The following is a 19,778-nucleotide window of genomic DNA, read 5'->3' on the forward strand; positions in this document are numbered from 1 at the left end:
TTAGGCCTCTGATATTTCTCCCGTAGCTCAACCATTTCCTAATGCAGGTGCATCTTAAACCAGTCACTGCCTTCCCAGAGTTTTCCATGTCACATTTAGCGTCTAGTTGAAATAATAAAGTAGTGACATACAAAAAATAAACCGTGTAAAATCGTGAGCACAAAGGTTTCCCTGGTTTTCACACGTCCTGCCGGCGGGCATGTGCTGACAGGACCATCTGCTTCCTCCCTAAGCACCTGGCAGCCCACCTGTGGAAGCACAGCGAGGCCCTGGAGGCCCTGGAGACCTCCATCAAGGGCTCCCGGCGGCTGGAACATTTCTGCCGAGACTTCGAGCTGCAGAAGGTGTGTTACCTGCCGCTGAACACCTTCCTCCTGCGCCCGCTGCACCGGCTCATGCACTACAAGCAGGTCCTGGAAAGGCTGTGCAAGCACCACCCTCCGAACCACGCCGACTTCAGGGACTGCAGAGGTAAGGATGCGCGTGCATATGTCCCGCAGCAGGATGCTGGGCCCACTGGGGGTCTCTGTGGACCATCTAAGATAGCATCCCAGGGTTCCATTGTGTGATGGTTACATCCTGATCTTCCTATGGGAAGGTGATGCTGGTATATAGAACACTTGTTTTTCTTCCCCTTTAGCACACACCCTCTCCTTGTAGTCAGGACTCCCACCTCAGGCCTACTGGGGGTTGGGAAGATGTCTGCCTGACCCTTGAGTTTATGCCGCTCTCTCTCCCATATCGTCTCACACCACTGGCATTACCAGTCAGCTATGCCAGGATGAGGCAGCTAAAGGTCCCTCCCATCTTTGAGCGAGTCACTCACAAGGGCGGGGACCCCTCTGCAAGCCTGGCCAATTTGCATTGTTTCTCTCTAGTCACTAGTGGGGCTCATTTGTCCTTAAAGTTAAATGGGCTTTAATGAGTGTTACCTATTAAGACATGAGGTGGCCTCGCTGATCAGACACTAGGGTACCAAGACCAAGAGGCTGCCCCTAGGTCCCTCTATGCCTCAGCATCATGAGGCTAAGATACTCTTTGTCCCCTCTTATCCTCCTCCCATCCTGCTGAGCACTGGATGCCCAGTAAATGTGTTTTGGACCAAACTGGGTAGTGTCTGAGGATGGAGCCGGCCTGGGGCATCTCACTGGCTGAGACAAAGCATCCTGGGGTAAGCTCATCCTGAGTGCTGGACGGTCAATCCTGTCTGTGCTAAGCTGCAGCCTCTTTCCCTTTCTCAGCTGCACTGGCAGAGATCACAGAGATGGTGGCACAGCTTCATGGTACCATGATCAAGATGGAGAATTTCCAGAAGCTGCATGAGCTCAAGAAAGATCTGATTGGCATTGACAATCTTGTGATCCCAGGAAGGGTAGGCACAAGGTGTCGGGTAACATCAGAGAGGGCGTCGGGGCTCCAGAGCGCTGCTATGGTCTCCTCCCACCACGTGGAAGAGCATGGGAATGCCTAGTATGTGCTAGCATAGTCGGTTAGCTCCAGCCTCCTGATTAGTTATTTATGTCCCGCCCTCCCAGACCCCTCCTCCAACACAGCAAAGACAGCTTTCTTTTTTTTTTTTTTAAACTTATTTAGGTGGAAAAATGCCAGCAATAGTGATGATTAGGGTTAGGGTCTGAGACTGGGATACCATGCATGCATACTTGTGGTCCGAGATGGTCACACACACACACACACACACACACACACACACACACACGATAACGAGCTCTATGGGATGAATGGTTGTGAATGAGCTGCACTCGGTTGCACTGTTAGCACCCTCGTCCTGCTGGCACCGTGTCGGACACACACTCAGACGTCGTGTGTCTAATGCTGCACATTCTCTCCAGCCCAGTGGGAACAGGGAAATAGGAAAAACACCATGTTTGTTCTGTTACGCTTCAGAGGTGGGGGGGGGGCAGGGGATGGTCATCCAGGAGACATAATTTTTCACTTATTTATCACATCTCACCTGATCTCCCTATAGGATGGATGGCTGTATTCATACCCTGCCCCAGCCAGTCCTGGACATGCTCAGCCTCTGATCCCTAGCCCAGGCTGTTCTCAAACTCTTGGTCCTCCTGCCTCCTCCACCTGAGTACTAAGATTACTCACCATGGCAACTCTGTGTGTGTGTGTGTGTGTGTGTGTGTGTGTAGGCTAGGCTGGATGACCACCAAGCCCCAGAGAGTCTCCTGGCCCCAGCTCCCCAGCGCTGGGATCACAGGTGCACGCCACCATGCCTCCCTGTTTTACATGGATGCTAAGATTCAAACTCAGGTCCTTGTGCTTGCACAGTGAGCACTCTACCACAGAGGTTCCCCTAGCCCTTGCCCAGGAAACTTCTAATCCATGTGACTCGAGACCCATGGGAGAAGCCTTGGATATGTGGCTATACCTAACCCAGACCCAAACAGTCTGGGCCTGCTTGCCTGTTGAAGTGGGATTCTCCACATTAGTGCCCTACGCTCTAAGACTAAAGCAGCTCAGGCTTGTTAGGATCACCTTGGATGTTGCATCAGGTCTGTTTGGAGGCTTCAGGAGCCATGCTCTGAGCCCAGCCTACCCCACAGCAGTCACAGCCTTGCTCTGAGCCTCAGGTAGCTCAGGGTAGCCATCTCTCCTGGAGCAGCAGCCACACAGCCCAGCCTTACAAGGTTTGCCAGGTGCTGGCTCTGTCACCCCTGAGCCAGCCAGATGCTCTTGGGCAAGTTTCTTAATCATTTTGTTCATCTGTCTGGACATGGGACTAACACTGAACTTCAGGAGCTAATAGGAACATAGATGTGTCAGACACATACCACCTGCTCAGCACACGGAGACTGTCTACTTGTGAGGTTGGAACTGGCATGTCCCTGGAAGGTTCAGTGCTGCCTTACGAATGCAGTCACTGGCTCACCAAGCTGCCTCCCTGAACTGATCACAATCGTCTGTGTAAAACAGAAAGGGATGAGAGGCTGTGAGAGAGGGTGGCTTCTGGTCGGGCAACACTGAAGTCGACAGTGGTTGTTGCGAGTGGTAGATCTTATGTGCATTTTACTAGACACTGGTCCATGGCTATAATTCCAAATACTCTGGAGACTGAGGGAGAAGGATTAGTTAAGCTCAGGAGTTGGGGGCCAGCCATGGCAGCGCTCACCTTAATTCCAGCATTTGGGAGGCAGAGGCAGGTGGAACTTAAGAGTTAGGACCAGGTGGTCTATGTAACAAGTTCTAGACCAGCCAGGGCTATGTGGTGAAACCTTTGTCTTAAAAAAAAAAAAAGAAAGAAACAAAGAAAAAAGAAAGGACCCCCCCCCCCTTTAAAAACACACACCACTTTGTTTGCTGTGCCTGCCCCTCTGAGACAGCAGCCCTTGGCAATCTGGAGCTCAGGGAAAGCATGGCTCTAGCGGCAGAGTTCCTCGGATTCTTTTGCCCTTGCTCATTCATACTCAACAGCTACCGGACCCTAACAGCCGCAGCCGTTGATCCTGGGGAAGAGTGCTCCACCTTCAGTACCATCTTCCCTGTCCCCTGGCCGTCTGCCTCAAAGGATCCTGGGCAGGAAAGATGGCACTTAGCCATGACCTGACAGCAAGGAGGCTGGAAGCCAGCAGCAAGCGCACATACACACAGTGATCACTGTTCAGTGCTGTACTGTCACGGGACGGGGGAGGGCTCAGGAGGCCAGAATCCAGGCACCACGGAGACTGTCGCCCTCTTAGTAAGCCGAGCTTATGTCTGCTCTGCAGGAATTCATCCGCCTGGGCAGCCTCAGCAAGCTCTCCGGGAAGGGGCTTCAACAGCGCATGTTCTTCCTGGTGAGTGGGGCAAGCTGCTTTGTCCTTGACAGTCCCAGAACCAGTGGGCAAGAAAAATCCTGAGGCTAGCTCTCATCCACTCCCTTGGGAGGACCTGGGAGGTAAGAGGGACCCATTTGGCCCACACACTTCTGCTTGTACCTCTAGTTCAACGATGTCTTGCTGTATACCAGCCGGGGGCTGACGGCATCTAATCAGTTTAAAGTCCACGGACAGCTCCCGCTCTATGGCATGACGGTAAGTGTCCGGTGTGGGCATACCGCCTTTGTGAAGAGCAGATCCTTCAGGGTCCACTAGCAATGAGGACCCTGGAGACACTACCTCGTCTGCGCATGTGAAACCCAGGATGGTCTGTGTAGAATCTGGGGAGAGTTAGCATGGGCTGTACGGTGTGAGCTTGCCTCTCTTTATCTCTTGGCTGGCCCTAGCTTCCCATTTGGTGAGGACAAAGCCAATTTTCCTCACCAAGGTAGATGGTAGGCAGGCCCCACACTGTATCCTGATCATCAGGTATCCACAGGGCACCTGCCTCTGCATAAGACCTGGCTTATGTTAACCTTCTCACAAGGTGGAGAAGAAGTATATGAGCTGTCAAAAGGAGTTAGTGCAGTGTGTCCCTTGGCCTTTCTGAGTTTTGCCTTAGGGTGTGCTCCCTGACTATGGAAATGGCTCCTCTGGGGCCTGAGTCCCCTCTCAGTTCTGCCTTTCGTGGTCTGGTAGCCAGTTTGGTGAGTGTCCACAAATGCACCAGGTGCCTGACTTGCTGCCCGGCAGTGACTTGATAAACTCTCCCTTCCACAGATCGAGGAGAGCGAGGAGGAGTGGGGTGTGCCCCACTGCCTGACCCTGCGGGGCCAGCGGCAATCCATCATTGTGGCCGCCAGGTAACTCCTAAATCCAACCTCTTACTGTTTGCCTTTGACTGGCTGTGGTCTGACAAGCTGATGCCATCTCTGTCCTCAGTTCCCGGTCAGAGATGGAGAAATGGATGGAGGACATCCAGATGGCCATTGACCTGGCAGAGAAAAGCAATGGACCCACCCCCGAGCTCCTTGCCAGCAGCCCCCCTGACAGCAGTAAGTGATGTGGGTGTGTCCTCGGTGTAGTGCCCAAGGTCTGTCCCGAGGCAGGGAGGGCACACCATATACACAGTCAGAACCCCTAGCAGAGAGGCCTCCTATCCATGCTTCAGGGATCAATGTTAAAGGTTAATAAACTTAACTTGTCCTGAGAATGAGAGGGACCAGGGTGTGATCTCCTCCAAGCCAACATTGCTCCACATTAGCCGATATTCACAGAGAGGGGAAGCATGCCACAGGCCCAGCGTCTACAGACAGGAAGGATTCCCAGCCAGGGCAGAGGATCTGGGGAGGATGCTCTCTCCTGGAGGCCTCATTAGAACCCTACTCACTGGGCCCCCTTGGGGGACCACACTGGGAGTCTCTACCCGCAGCCTTGCCAGCACTCCAGGCTGGTCTTAGGGGAGAGAAACACCAGTACTGCCCTTGATAACCTCCTGCAGAGTCCCCGGATGAAGCCACAGCGGCTGACCAGGAGTCAGAGGATGACCTGAGCGCCTCTCGGACCTCGCTGGAGCGCCAGGCCCCTCACCGTGGCAACACAATGGTGCACGTGTGCTGGCATCGCAGCACCAGTGTCTCCATGGTGGACTTCAGCATTGCTGTGGAGGTAGGAAACATGGCCTCCTAAGCTAGCTTTCACCTCCAGCCTTGCGCATACCGAGGGTCCTCTGTGCCCAGCCACTGAGAGCGCCATTATGTGATCAGCAGGCACACACGAGCTAGCCTAAGGGGATAGGAGCTGTAGCCATCCTACAGCTGGGGCAAGCTGGCTCTCTCCTATGTAACTGCCGTGCAGATCCCACCCCATCTGGCTTCCTGCCGCCTGGGAGCCTCCTCACTTCCTTTGTTCTCCACATAGTCTTTTCTTTCCGTGGAGTTGGCTGAGGGCAGATTCTGCTCCTGTATAGCAGTGCAGCTCATACCCAACCAACAGCCACACACACCGTGGCACTTGTGGAACCAGGTACCCAGGGGTAGCCAGGTCTGGAAGTGGATGAGGTGTTCTAGCAGGGCATGGTTACAGTTCACAGGACACATCCCAAGAAGGGACCCCCAGGGCAGGCGTCTCCAGATGGGCTAGCAGCTAGTGCCTGAAAAGTTGCTTTGGAGGTGAGCCTTCCACTGGATTACTATACACAGCTTCTAGACCTTTCTAAATCTCACTTCAAAGTAGCCATTGCATAGCCCGGCAAACATGGGGACAGCAGAGCTATCTCTTGTCGAGTTGCCAACAGGACCTGCTGGTGTGTGGCTGCTCGTGCCTTCTGTCTTCAGTGCCTCCAACTCTGGCCCTGTGGGGAGAGGGGCTTCTGCAGAAAAAAACTCCATCCATTCTTTAAAACGTACAGAGTTCTAATTCTTGACTTGCCTGGGCCACATAATGTCACATGAAAGACTGAGCCAAGGACAAAAGTAGTTTGTTTGCTGGTTCTTTGACCTAAAGAGATCGGAGATATACACACAAGTTCTTTAAAATACATCTCAAGAGTCTTGGAATTGTGTTCTGCAAGTGGCCTTCACAGTTCCTACTACAGCTGTGTCCTGAAGACATTTCCAAGGGGCCTCAGCCCTAGCACTCCCACACACTCCCTTTCCTGCGCGTGTCTAGCCTTGGTGCCTGTAATCATATTTCCAAGCCCTGCCCAGCGAGAGGCTGCCTGCTTACTGCCCTTGCGCCATGGCGCCCTTTATCTTGGCCTGTGTTGTGAGGGCATCCCAGGTGAGGCATGTCACAGTAGAGAGGAGGACCATCCTGGGGGAACCATCCTGAGGGGGCCATCCTGGGCGAGGCAGCACTCCCAGACGTAGCTGAGGCTGCTGGCCACGTGATGCTGCCTAGAAGAAGTTCTCTTGGCGTCACTTCCTAGATGCCTCACTTTTAACCACCCACACGAATGTGGGCTCAGCTTTAAGAGGCAGAGTGCAGTGACAAGTGACAAGCCAGACACTACGAGCTTCGCTAGGATTGGTGACAGGGGACGTAATGACAGACGAAAGATGTTGTTTAGGGAGAGTTCTGAAAGGAGGGCTGGACAGAAGGGTTTATTAGGGGTCTGTCTCAGGGGCAACGAGGCTTGCCACTACCCAGAATTCCCTGTCCCCCCTGCAGGCAGGTAGTGGCAGCCAGATGGGCGGACATCTTCAGGCTCTTCTCAGCTCACTTTGCCATCTCCCATCAGTCTGAGCAGGAACTCCTGAACATGTCCACCCTGTAGGGCCTTCCTGACACCAGCACTTACAAAATGTAGGAAAACAGACTTAGAAGTATCTTAAAGCTTTTCTCTCAGCAGGGGGTGGGGTTACATGCGCGTGTAGCCAAGGGGGCGTTGCGTCCCCTAGAGCCTGAGTTACCTAGGCCGTTTGGGAACCCACTTCAGGCCTTCTTCATGAACAGAATGTGCTGCAGAGCTCAGCCTGGGATGCTGAACTGTGAGGTAGCAGAGACGCCAACCTAGCCATTTTCAGTGAACCGCTAGGTGGCATCGGTTAGCCTTCACTACTGTACACCTCCTGCTTTCTTTCCGTGATCTCTGCTCATGGCACTTGCCAATGGAGTGGAAGGTCAGCTTGTCAGGAGGGTGGACGGAGCTCTTCACTGTCTGTCTGGAGCTGATGTGATGTCTGTGCTGTGTCCTTAGCAAGGATTCATGTTTGCAGGAACTCCACAAGCATGCTCTGAAGCCCTGGCTGGGAGAGTGGCTTCTAGACTTTCCCACTAGGTGGCAGCAACGAGCCACTCCAGAGGTCTGTGCTGATAGACCCAGATCTTCCAAGGAAAAGAAGAATGCCATTCTTAGTTCAGGTCCCCTTCCTTGTAGGGACACTCTGTGCCCTTTCCAGCTCGCTGGCTGGCTATCCCTGGTCCCAGACACCCAACGCTAACCTCTGCTTCTGGTGTTAAAAGGTGTCATTGAAAGAACGATACTCACATAGGACGGAGGGCCCTGCCCAGCCCTAGTATTACTGACCACCTATCTCCATAATAATGTCACACTCAAGGGTGACTGTAGTAAGCACTCATACCTGTGCGAGGGCAAGAATTAACTTGTGACAGGAATTCATCATACAGCCTGATGACCTCTCCATGTAAAATGAATAATGTCTGTTATGGGAAACCCATGCTTAGCGCTAGGGACTCTGGACCCACCCACAGAGGCTCCCAGTCTCTTGAGATTCAGTGAATGCCATGGACCTGTTGGTCCCGACTCCCCAGCTTGTCTTTGATCCGTGTTTCTGACCACTTCCTATCCCTCTCCACCCCACCTCACCCCACTTGTCTTTCAGAACCAGCTCTCTGGGAACTTGCTGAGAAAGTTCAAGAACAGCAATGGCTGGCAGAAGCTGTGGGTGGTGTTCACCAACTTCTGCCTGTTCTTCTACAAATCTCACCAGGTAAGTGTCCCCTACACACGGCAGCTGGCCCTAACCTGAAGTACCCCTGCTCAAGTACAGGGGAATGCCTCCCTGAGCCAGAGCTTGCAACACCTGACAGGTAAAGAATCCAATGTTGGGAAATGCAGGGTTACAGGACCAGCCATGTTCACCGGAGAGTTTTGGCTCTAAGTGAACACTGACATCCAGTTACTCAAGGATGAGCCGCCTTACTAGCTACTGGCCTGCAAGGGAAGGGGGTGACGCGATGCTGTCTTGTGGGCAGGGGGCGAAAACGAGCTTTTTACTCTGCCAACTGAGGAAATAAAAGGCAAGAAAGACATGTCAGCACCAGTCTTGGGAGTCCCCTCTTGGTGTCGTTGAATTGAGTAGACACAAACAGATGCTCAGGGACAGAATGGACAAATGGGAGCTGGAGAACAATGTATAGCATCTAAAAGGAAAATACCGGGGTGGGCAAGCTATCCATCCCACAGCTTCCTGGGAGAAGGGAGAAGACTGGCCGCCATGGAAGGCAGCCACAGCTGGGAGGGGAGAAGAGCTTTATAAAAAGAAAAGGAAGGTTAAAGTACACTTCTGCTTGGCCATCACGCTAAAGTGGTGGGAAGTAGTTTGGCCCCTCTGAGTCAAGACTCAGGAAGGCAGAACTTGGTGACTCCCCTATGCAGGGGGCAGGGACACCAGGGGTCTCAGGGGTGGCCTCCTAGCCAGATACCGACTTGCTCTAGTGGACTGGCCCTTAAGGGAGGAGTCCAGGAGGGACCACAGCACACTGGCCATGATTGGCTTCCTCAGGTCCAACCTAGTCCTGAGCAGGATTCCTGGACTAGAACAGCAACCCTACCCAACGCCACTGACCACTTCCTCCAAGCCCACTCTGTACCCTGTTACAGGACAGTCACCCCCTTGCCAGCCTGCCTCTGCTGGGCTACTCACTCACCATTCCCTCGGAGTCTGAGAACATCCACAAAGACTACGTATTCAAGCTGCATTTCAAGTCCCACGTGTATTACTTCAGGGCTGAAAGCGAATACACATTTGAAAGGTAGGTGCCCCTGCCCACGTGTGCACAGTCCACCTGCAAAACCATGGTCCCCGTCCTGACATCAGGGCTTGTCTCTCCGGAGTAATTGGTGTGCATTCTGTAGGTCTGCTCCGTACTCCTAGCCCCACAGTGTGGCGTTGTAGAGATGTTAGCTCTTACCACGTAAGGTTAGCACATGCCACCATGCTTGGTCCTCTACCATGTGCACATTATACCAGGAAGCTGCAGCAGATACACATAAGGGGGAGGCAAGGGCACTAGTTCCCATAATGAACCGAAAGGCTGATTCTAGCTAGCCACCACACCAAGACAGCAAGCCAAGTGTCAGACTGGTCAGAGTCAGGAGGGAAATAGGCTGCCGGGTTTTCAGGTGTGAACTCTGACTTAAAGCCGTCCATGAAATTTACACTCCAAGGGGGAAACAGGACTTTGGGGAAATGTATCCCATAGCACAAGATGACCAAGGTCACTGGACTGTAGTAACAAGAGGCCTCAACATGCCAGCAACCCCACCACCACGTCCTCTGACCCCTAGCCCCCCCAGTGAGCAAATTCTCTTCTGGCCTACTTGTCAGGATGACGGCTTGATGACCCAAAGCATTTCAAGATCAACAGGCCAATTAGAAACAATCCCTCCCTATCAAATATCCATGAAACCATGAAACCAGCCAGTAAACCCTAATCCAAACTTCTCACAAATGAGCCCAACGGTGGCAATTCTCAGCCCAGATCAGCGGTTCTCAACTTAGGGGTCTCAACCCCTGCACAGGGGGTCGCCTAAGATTTGTCAGAAAGTTCAGATATTTACAGTATGATAACTACTAAAATTAGTTATGAAATAGCAACAAAAATAGGAAAGTTAGGCTCTTGGTCCTGTGAAGGCTTTATGCCCCAGTGTAGGGGAGAGGGTGGGTTGGTGAGTGGAAGGGGGGAGAGCGGACAGGGAATAGAGTTTTGTTTTTTTGGTTTTTTTCCCAGAGGGGAAAGCAGGAAAGGGGAGAACATTTGAAATGTAAATAAAGAAAATATCTAAGCGAGACAGTGGTGGAGAATGCCTTTAATTCCAATACTTGGGAGGCAGAGACAGGCAGATTTTGTAGTTCAAGGCCAGTGTGGTCTACAGAGTGAGTTCCAGGACAGCCAGGGCTACACCGAGAAACCCTGTCTGTAAAAATTAAAAAAAAAAAAAAAAAAAGGGACCACTGGTCAAGATCCTCAAAGATCTAGAAAAGATCCTGAACATGTCCCCATACTGGGAGCTGGTGTTAGCAGTGTGCAGACCCAGCCTGTTCCAGATCCAGTGCTGCCTGCTTTCTTACAAATGTACAAGATGGGCCCATCAAGTGGGACAGCATGGTTCTGGGAACTGCCTGCCATGTGTGAAATGTGCTGAGGGTTCCCAAACATCGTCAGCCCCCACCCCCCGAATCATTACAGGGACCCTCGCTCTGCTCTTCCATTTGTCTTTGGTATGGGCATGCACAGTCACCCAGTGCCTCTATCCCTTCCTCCCGTCACTGTAGGTGGATGGAAGTGATCAGGAGTGCCACCAGCTCATCCTCCCGGGCCCACATCTTGAGTCACAAAGAATCTCACCTGTACTGACGGCTGGACATGCCCACAGCTACGGCTGCCTTCCTGGAGGAGATAACGAAGCCTAGCGAAATCCACACCTGTGCGAACACATTGACAATCTGCGGTGGTTCTCGCCCACCTCCCTTCACAGGCCTATCTCCAAACACTGTCTTTTCCAGTACTAATCTCTTTGGACTGCCTTTCCCTCCAGGCCTAGGGGGTGGGAGGACTTGTCGTGCCATTCTCCAGGGGCGCTTTAGTTTGTGCCATTATTGACACATTGTCATCAAGAGTGCCAAATGACAGTCTCGCCCTGCGGCGCAGCCAGCGCAGGGCCGCACATCCGTTCACCGTGTCAGAGAGGACTCGGAGAGCGAGCTTCTTTTCACCTGCAGACTGCTGTTTTCCAAACGGATTCTTCCAGTGTTCACAACACACAACACACGGCGCAGTCTTAAGTAAATGAGATCATTTTGGATTTCATTTTTTTTCCAGTCTTTCTACTTTTATAATAGGACATTCATAGGACTCACTTTTCCCAAATAAGCAATTTGTGGAGTGCTCCGTTCCACTAAAGGGGCCGGCTCCAGCCAGACCCTGGTCGCCACACCCACTTCCTTGGTGGAAGTTGACCAAACTGTTTGTGATTCCTATTTACAAAATGTAGTGGGGTTGTTTTCTGTGGAGAAGCAGATACCCAGTGCAATACGTGGGCGTCACCGCCCTGTGCGTGGCGTGAACAGTGGGGGCTCCTACGCCGTGATGTTTTGCTGTCTGTTTCACAAGCATGAGAAGCTGTAAGTTGTTGACCGGGGCCATTTGTGCTGTTACATTGTGGGGCGCTGAGTGAACTTCTTGAGGAAGCACCGTATGGCAATGGTACGTAGTCCCAGCCCCCGTGATTGGCCCCAATTCCCCGCAAGGCCGTGGTTTGTTTTGAACCTGCACATTCTCTAGTAGTATCTATTGTGCCTGTCTCCAAGTCTCTCTCTTTTTATACTCATTCCTTCTGGGCATGGGGTACAGACAGGATGATAGCCCACATCCTGGACACACTCCTCTGGGGGACCTGGCTGCCAAACACTACCTGAGTCTCCCAGAGGAAAAATGTTTGCCTGTTCTCTAGGGCAGCTGGGTGGCTGCCATTCCCTTCATGCATAGAGCCCTCTATAATGCAAGTTGGCCAGGTCAGCAGTCCCCTCTCCCTGTGCCCTACACCCCAGCAAGGGACTTCTTACCTGAAAACAGACCTATCAACATTGAGGGGTTGCGGCTGGTGTCAGAATCACATGGATAAGGAGTAAGATGTGTCAATCATTTGCCTTACAATGTACCAGATGGTTCTAAATACTAACAAAAGGGAATAAAAATACCTCACACCATGATCCAGCACATACCAGTCTGAGGCAAAACCACCAGTGTGTCTTCTCTTTGTGTGGGGGCAGAAAGTGGTACTGGGTGGATGGGAAGGGGCACAGTCTCTGAGGAAATGCAACATTGTTGCATACTGATGAGTAAAGGCGGGCACACCGAGTGAGAAGGGTGGACAGTTCTTGGTGTTCCCCAGACAATGCCACGAATCATGTCGGGGGACCCAATCACCAGGCACCCAACAGTGGTGGGAACAGGCTCCCCGAGTCACCAAATTCTCTCAGGGCTAGACACGAGATGACTTCTTTCTTCTGCAGTGTAAGTACAAGTTCTCCCCAAGTGACTGGCACTTCGGCCTCCCAGTACAGCTGCACAGAGTGTACAGCAGAGCTGCTGGAAGAGATGGACTCTGACAGACCCCACAAGACACAGCAACAGCTTTCCAGAGCTTTATTGACCTTGCACGACAGTATGCGTGCTCAGGAATCCACCTTCATTGCCATATTTCGTAGCAGAAACACAGAAGCCAGGTTTTTAAAGAAATATAATGCATATACGATTACAGGTTTTGCCAAAGAATAGTATAAAACACCACATCCAGAACCAGGAACCATATCAAGGAGCTCAAGAAGCAAGCCCGGCTGCTAGGAAGGAACCCACCGTCTCCCTCTGCACAGGTGTTGCTTCCACATCACAGGCTGTTATCTACTGGCACAGCAACAGCAGGAAAAAGCCATCATTGACCCAACATGTGGGGAACACCTGAAATCTTAGTACTCAGGAGGGCCAACATGGACGACCCAAAGCACAACCTGCCTGTGAGCCAGAGCTCCGCCTGCCTCGCCGCTCTCCGAGGCGCTCATTTTCCCAGACTGGTGGCATGGTTGCTGTGAGCTGTGAACAGTACGCTGTGGAGGGACTTCTGGGTGATGCTGAGTTCACCCACAGTAGCCTGTGATGTGAAATGTGTACCAGCGTTGTTCTGAGATAGGCCCTGTTCTGAATAAAGGACTAGAAGTGAACACATGAATACAGCTTGCCAAGCTAAACAAAACGTCCATAGAACATCTAGTTTATTTTGTGCTACAGTGTAACAACACAGAGGAGACTATGTAACAAGGCAATCCACTTTTAAAACTGTCAACCCCACATCTGCAGCCAGGTTTCCAACAAATTCCCCAAGAACCACCTGTGGCTTTCACAGGAGATGGGAACCCGTGCCTTGTGGTCTACTGAGTACAGGCGACTGGCCTATGTTCTCGTTGGTAAGCTCATGCTTAGTTAGCATCTAGTCCTCTCAGCCGCTCAGCCACAACTGTTACACTGTTAAAGACAGATGGCAGGGGATTGCGGGGAAGCCCAGGAAAGCAATGACCCAGCACACACAAGTCCTGGTTCGTGTACCAGCACTGGAAAGAGAAAAGACAATAATTGGCTTTACTACTGTATCACTACGCACTTGTGAAACTGATGAGCTCTCTCCACTAGAAATGCGTGTGGCCCTCAGGGACACTATTCAAGTCAACAGCACTCTGCAGAACAAGTTCATTCGGTGACTTTCCTGCAGTGACCTTTGGTATATACATCAAGCCTCATACAAGAAAAAACACACAGTACCCCAAGGCAGAGTATTCTTGAAACATGAAATATTCTCAAACTATTGTTCCAGGTAACATACTTGGTATAAAATAACACTGTACTGGGGCCAGAGTGATGGCTCAGCAGTTAAGAACACAGGCTGTTCTTACAGAACACCCAGATTCAGTTCCCAGCACCCACAGGGCAGCTCACCTCTAACTACAGTTCCCAAGAGAGGAATCTCATACCCTCTTCTCATCTTTGAGGGAACTGCACACATGACCCATAGACTCAATTAAAAAAAGAAATTGTCTCTACCTCCCCTAACCAAAATGTATCCTTGGATGAAATTATTACTCCAGCCAAAGTCTACTACTACTAACAGACTATCACAATTTAATAGTCTAAAAACCTAGACCCCACTTAAGAAATCTAAGCAATTGTCTCACGCCTGGCACATCTTGCCTTGGCCTACCTTCCTGTAACACTACACACCAGCATAAGGCCAAGCTGATGTCACCAAGTTCACCCTAAGTTCCTACTCCAGAAACCCTTTCTTAAGACCTAGCACTGCAACAGGAGGACAGTAATCAGCATTAACAAACACCACACCCATCTGAGTGAGACCAGCAAGACCTGCTCTGAGAACTGGAGGATGCTCGGCAACAGAAAAGAACAGAGCGCTTGGCTGACAGGACCATGAGTGGCAGAACCAGCAGACCCAGCCCCTCGAGCAGAACCAAAACCGCCCTTCCGAGCCACCAGCAAGAGCTTCAGCAGTTCCACAAACCCGCAACATCGGCCATAACTCAGGGATCAATCACACAAATTGCATAGGGAGATAACCTGGACATTTGGCTTTTTGACATCTGAGCACTTTCCCCTGGAGCCTTTCAACATGTCTCGACATACACACGCTTCCTCAACCAAGCACATGTGCAGAGCAGAGGCCCCATCTGTTCCGAGGAGCCACGTTTCAAGAACAGTATGCAAAATGAGTGAGTTATAAAATTTATTTGTGTAAGCATTCAGACGCTTTGAGGTGGCAAAGATGATGGAAAGATGCTGGACAGAACATCTGGTACAGAACAGACGCAGAGGCACAACCCGACATAGGTTAGATGAGAGCGCTTCATCCAGAAGAAACTTAAGAGAATAATTTAAAGCTCTGTGAGACAAGATATGTTCCAATTGAAAATACTAAGAAACAGTACCATTGATGGAAAAGGAAAACTTCTAAGTGTACCAAAAAAGGACGTAGGGTGAACGAGAGGGAAATCCGCATCTGTTGAGATACAAATGGGAGTGTTCCATGAGGGGAGTGGGATTAATTATTATTAATGACAGACCCTGTAAATACAAAATAAAATCCAAGTCACTGGTCACAAGATTCAAAATTTACATGTAATAAAGGCAAGGCAATAGACTCAAGTTCTGGCCTGTCAAATATTTACTCCACAGACATTATCTACAGAAGCACTTGGCCAATGTGTACACAGTGATCCTTATGCACGCCAAAAGAGTTTCCGTAAAAATGACGCTATATACAATCTGTACACTGATCCACCAGAGCGACTCTCCGTCTCCCGGGGGGAGGAGCTATCAATATAAAGCGGGATACCTGAGGTTGCGTGTCTTCAATTGCCTTAAAACAATCCAAATATACATTTCAGGGTTTTTTGTGTTTAAAGATACTTTCTTTGAATATGTGCACTATGATTAAAATTAAAAACGATAAAAAAATAAAATAATCGCTTGAAGGAGAAGACCCTCCCCCACCCTATTGGAAAGACTCCATCTGGCTGTGGCACGATGAGGCTGTCCCTGGACAGGTGCCGGCGCTGCAGGAGGGCGGGCGGGCCCCTCCGTGACACCTCTTCGCAGAGTCGGCAAAGGCTCTCGTTGACTTTTAAAAAGAAGGAAGATGAAGAAGAAAGGAAAAACCAACCCGAGCGCCATGGGCCTTCAGTGCGCTGAGGCTCCTCCGCCACTCAGAGAATACCTAGGGAAAAAAAGATCAGTAAGCCTCGCTGCCTGGGAGAACGGAAACAACACCCCAGGAAAACAGTGAGCAGGTTAGCAGATCTGTTATACGAGAGTTTATAATGGCTGGGAAAACTCTGGATTTAACTAGAAAACAGTTCACGGAAACAGAGCCATTGCAGCCTCCCTGGGTGCGAGGGGTCATGGAGACAGCAATTCACACCTCGGACCACCTTGCTTTGTGATTGAGGGGTGTGTGTGTGTGTGTTGTATATGGAGTCTGCATGTGTACATATGACTGTGCACAACCATGTGAGCACCGGGCAGAGGCTGACTCTGGGTCAGAGGGGTCATGGAGACAGCAATTCACACCTAGGACCACCCTGCTTTGTGATTGTGGTGTGTGTGTGTGTGTTGTATGTGGAGTCTGCATGTGTACATATGAGTGTGCACAACCATGTGAGCACCGGGCACAGGCTGACTCTGGGGGTGGTCCTCTTATCTTCTACCTTACCTTCCAGGCAGTGTCTCGTACCGTGTAGGACTTGCCATTCTGGCTGGCTGGCTGGCCAGCAACCCTCCAGGACCTACCCACATCTCCACAGAATCACCACTCCTAGCCCATGCCGGGATGACACACATGTGCCACCACACAGCCTTTGTGTGGGTGTTGGGACCTACACTCAGGTCTTCCTGCTTATACAGAAAGCACTTTACCCTCTGAGCCCTCTCCAGCCCTGGATCTATTTTTGAAAACTGGTGGTGACCAAGGACACAGCAAGAGCTCAGGGACATATCCATGCTAGGTTGAGTCCAAGCTCAGCAACTTTTGGGGGCAGCAATATATGGCTGCAGCCCACATGAGCTACTTGGAAGCGGTATTCAAAAACACAGCCCAAAGGAGGGTCCACGTGTCTGCGTGAACACCTTGTACATAACATCAGAAGCAACGTCACAACCACAGGACTATGTTATTTCTTGCTTTCAAAAAATAGTTCTACACTGTCTTGCTTCTGAATGCTAGCTACATGGTATGAGCATTGAGCCCAAGGTCATATTTAAAGAAACTCACCTCCAACACTGCACCCAGAGTTGCCTTGCCGTAAACTGAACATAATCAAAGGGGCTGTAAGATCCTCTGAGCAGCACACTTGAGCCACAGCATCCAGGACTCAAATGTCAAGAACTACAATCGACTCATTATGCGTGGAGCTGCTTCTGAGTGGATGAGCTGTGCTCTCTGAGGATCCCAAACACAATTCAGGCTAAGACAGAGACGCCCTGAAAATGCTTCAGACAGAAGTGACTCCTGAAGAGATCATCCAATACAGCTCACCTGGGAGCAGCCTGGGAAGAAGCCGAAGGGACCGGCACGGGCTGAGCATCGTCCCCGGCTGCTGCTGGAACCCAGGGGAAATGCAAAGCCACAGCCATGTTTGCAGAGACCAGACCAGGGCCCCACCACTTAGTCACCAGGTGCCGTAGGAGGGTCCACTCGGCACAAAAGGCTGTGAGTGTGTACTTGGCATCTGGGTTTGAATTGACAAGGATGACTAATACAAAGACCTACTACTTCAAAGGTTTAATACTAAGGAAAACAATGTAAAATACCCTACTGGATAACTGTTTATACCGATTATAAGTTGAGACAGGAAATTATCAAAGTCTTATTAGAATTAATTTTGCTTGCTCCTCTTTCTGTTCTTGATATAGTTTCTACAAAATTTAAAATTCCATCTGTGAGAAGGCTGGGTGACTCAGCTCAGTGGTAGAATACTTGCCTAGCATGCTCCAGACCAAGAAATAAATCCCCAGGACCACAAAAATTTATACACACACACACACACACACACACACACACACACACACACACAGAGAGAGAGAGACAGACAGACAGACAGGCAGGCAAGGCACTTTCAATGTTAAGATCCAAATATCCAAAATCTTCACATTTGGGGCCAACAGGTAAAGGTGCTTGCTGTGTGAGCCTGGCAGCACAATCCTGTTCCCTGAACCCAAAGAAAGGGAGAGAGAGAGAGATGACTACCATATATGTACCATGGGACATGTACTCTCCCAATAATAATAAAATATTTTTAAAATAAAATAAGTGAAATTCTTCATGTGGCTCCTATCACATTTCTACTCGAGCTGGAGATTAGGTGCCTCGGCAGGGGACAGATCCAGAAACAAGAAAGGATCAACTAGGTGTACATACATCATACCACTTGTGCCTGAGCTACTGGAGAAATCAAGTCACACTTACCAACCACTCATCCGTCAGGCAACCCAGACCACATGCAAAACTCCTGAAGGTGACAAAAGCTGTGTGGTGGACCTGCAGCCCAGCTACACTGAGGCTAAGACAGGCAGCCAACACAGAAGGCTTTACAAGGGGAGGGCGGGCAGCAGGTCAGAGGTGCTTACTGTAGGCAGGCCTGATTCCCTTGGATCCTTGGATTCAAAGAGGGCAGAAGTGTACACACATGAATGCACACACACCACAGAAAAAGTGACACCTTAATATGCCAAGCAGAAAACAGAAGCCAAGATAATAAACAGACACTGTTTCTGGGTGTGGTTCTGTTTTGCTTGTGACAAACCTCTTTTTAAATGAAAATCAGATGCCACTATGAGGAAATACAAAGTTATCCCAAGTTGGGGAAATCAGAGATCTGCTCAGATGAGCACACAGATTGAGCTGTATTTTCCTTTACACTGGAACATGTTACTGCCTTTAAGATTCAAATCAGGGCAATCTTAAAAAGATATTGGTTCTCCTTCAATGGCCTCAAGACAGGGGCCAAAAAGCAAACCATCTTTATTTCTTATCCCAAACAGTAATGTCTATTCTACATAGAGGCTCTGTGGCTAAAGCCACCAGGCAGAGACAGGAGTTAGCTCCCAGACGCCAGAGCACAGGCTTCGAGGCGAGGCTCTAAGGATGGTTCTGAATCCACTACACCAAAGCCTCTGGTATCTGAACATGGTCTTGGTGTGACTGAGGCTCTCTCTGCTCAGTCTACTGTGCATGTAGGTGTTTTATGGCATCTTGCATTTCTTTGGCAAGGGCTGTGTCCTTTCCAGGCTCAGGTCTCCCATTTGTACAATTCGGAACAAGCCTTCTCCCTCGGGGGCTTTACTGTAAGCCCATGGCCCAAGAGACAACAAACAGAACAAGAATGAAAAACCCAAGAGATATACCAAGCTGCAGCCTGGGACAGTTCCTAGTCCAAGAGGCCGTGCCAGCACCACGTGCCAGGCTCCCCTCCTACAACCCAGCCCCAGCCTGGAGCCAGTTACCTCTGCAGCCGCTGCACAAGCTGAGCCACCATGGTGTCAGAGATCCCAGGACAGGCTTCCTCTGCCAAGTAGATGGCTCCCCGCAGCTCTTCTATTGACCCCAAGTTCCCTCCGCATGCCTGGCTCTTCTCTTTCAGCTGGAAAGGCACACAAGAGCAGTGTCATATATGGCACAGACCTGGGCAGCAATCACTCCAGGAAGAGACAAACAGGCCCTGCCAACACCACCATGCCAGGCTGACAAGGGCCCAGGCATGAGCTTTGTGGCTCATGAGTCACTCTGCGTCCTCATCTTCTGTCTTTGTGAACAGTACAAACAGGGTGACTCCTCCAGACCAGAACACAGGCAAGAAAGTGCACACCTTCACACACACACAATGCTGAACACGTGGCTTTCTCTTCCTTGTGCAGTCTTCTACTCACTCCTAAAAGTGTCATCAGTGCCTACCACATACAACTCTGGTGTCACTCGGCAGCTATAGTGTGGGTCACCAAAGCTTTGCTCCTGATAGTTATGGGCTGGGTATAAACGTCAGGCACATAGCCTTTGGGGTGTCAAATGTACTCACATAAACCCCGTGCCCTGGGACTCCGCAATAACCTCCTCTGCTCTTATGAGTCATAACTGTGACTTAAGTCACCTCC

General features: G+C 50.6%; 2 protein-coding genes across 6 annotated transcripts in view; one reads left to right on the forward strand and one right to left on the reverse strand.

Moving 5' to 3' along the window:
* The window catches only part of Farp1 (FERM, ARH/RhoGEF and pleckstrin domain protein 1), a 241,672-nt gene extending 229,359 nt beyond the window's left edge, over nt 1-12,313 (forward strand). For all 5 annotated transcript variants that reach the window (XM_031362792.1, XM_031362791.1, XM_031362796.1 and 2 more), the window contains exons 18-27: nt 234-471; nt 1,242-1,372; nt 3,735-3,803; nt 3,951-4,040; nt 4,605-4,687; nt 4,767-4,879; nt 5,326-5,492; nt 8,171-8,278; nt 9,172-9,323; nt 10,847-12,313. In XM_031362792.1, coding sequence (XP_031218652.1) covers nt 234-471; nt 1,242-1,372; nt 3,735-3,803; nt 3,951-4,040; nt 4,605-4,687; nt 4,767-4,879; nt 5,326-5,492; nt 8,171-8,278; nt 9,172-9,323; nt 10,847-10,928 — 1,233 coding nt within the window. In that variant the 3' untranslated portion in view covers nt 10,929-12,313. The remainder of the gene's footprint in view (nt 1-233; nt 472-1,241; nt 1,373-3,734; nt 3,804-3,950; nt 4,041-4,604; nt 4,688-4,766; nt 4,880-5,325; nt 5,493-8,170; nt 8,279-9,171; nt 9,324-10,846) is intronic.
* A 395-nt stretch (nt 12,314-12,708) lies between these two features.
* Stk24 (serine/threonine kinase 24) overlaps nt 12,709-19,778 on the reverse strand; it is a 99,729-nt gene continuing 92,659 nt past the window's right edge. Inside the window, exons 10-11 of the mRNA XM_031362797.1 lie at nt 19,134-19,270; nt 12,709-15,849 (exon numbers count right to left, since the gene is read on the reverse strand). Coding sequence (XP_031218657.1) covers nt 15,813-15,849; nt 19,134-19,270 — 174 coding nt within the window. The 3' untranslated portion in view covers nt 12,709-15,812. The remainder of the gene's footprint in view (nt 15,850-19,133; nt 19,271-19,778) is intronic.

The sequence above is a fragment of the Mastomys coucha genome, unplaced genomic scaffold, assembly GCF_008632895.1.
Source record: "Mastomys coucha isolate ucsf_1 unplaced genomic scaffold, UCSF_Mcou_1 pScaffold9, whole genome shotgun sequence".
NCBI classification, from domain to species: domain Eukaryota; kingdom Metazoa; phylum Chordata; class Mammalia; order Rodentia; family Muridae; genus Mastomys; species Mastomys coucha.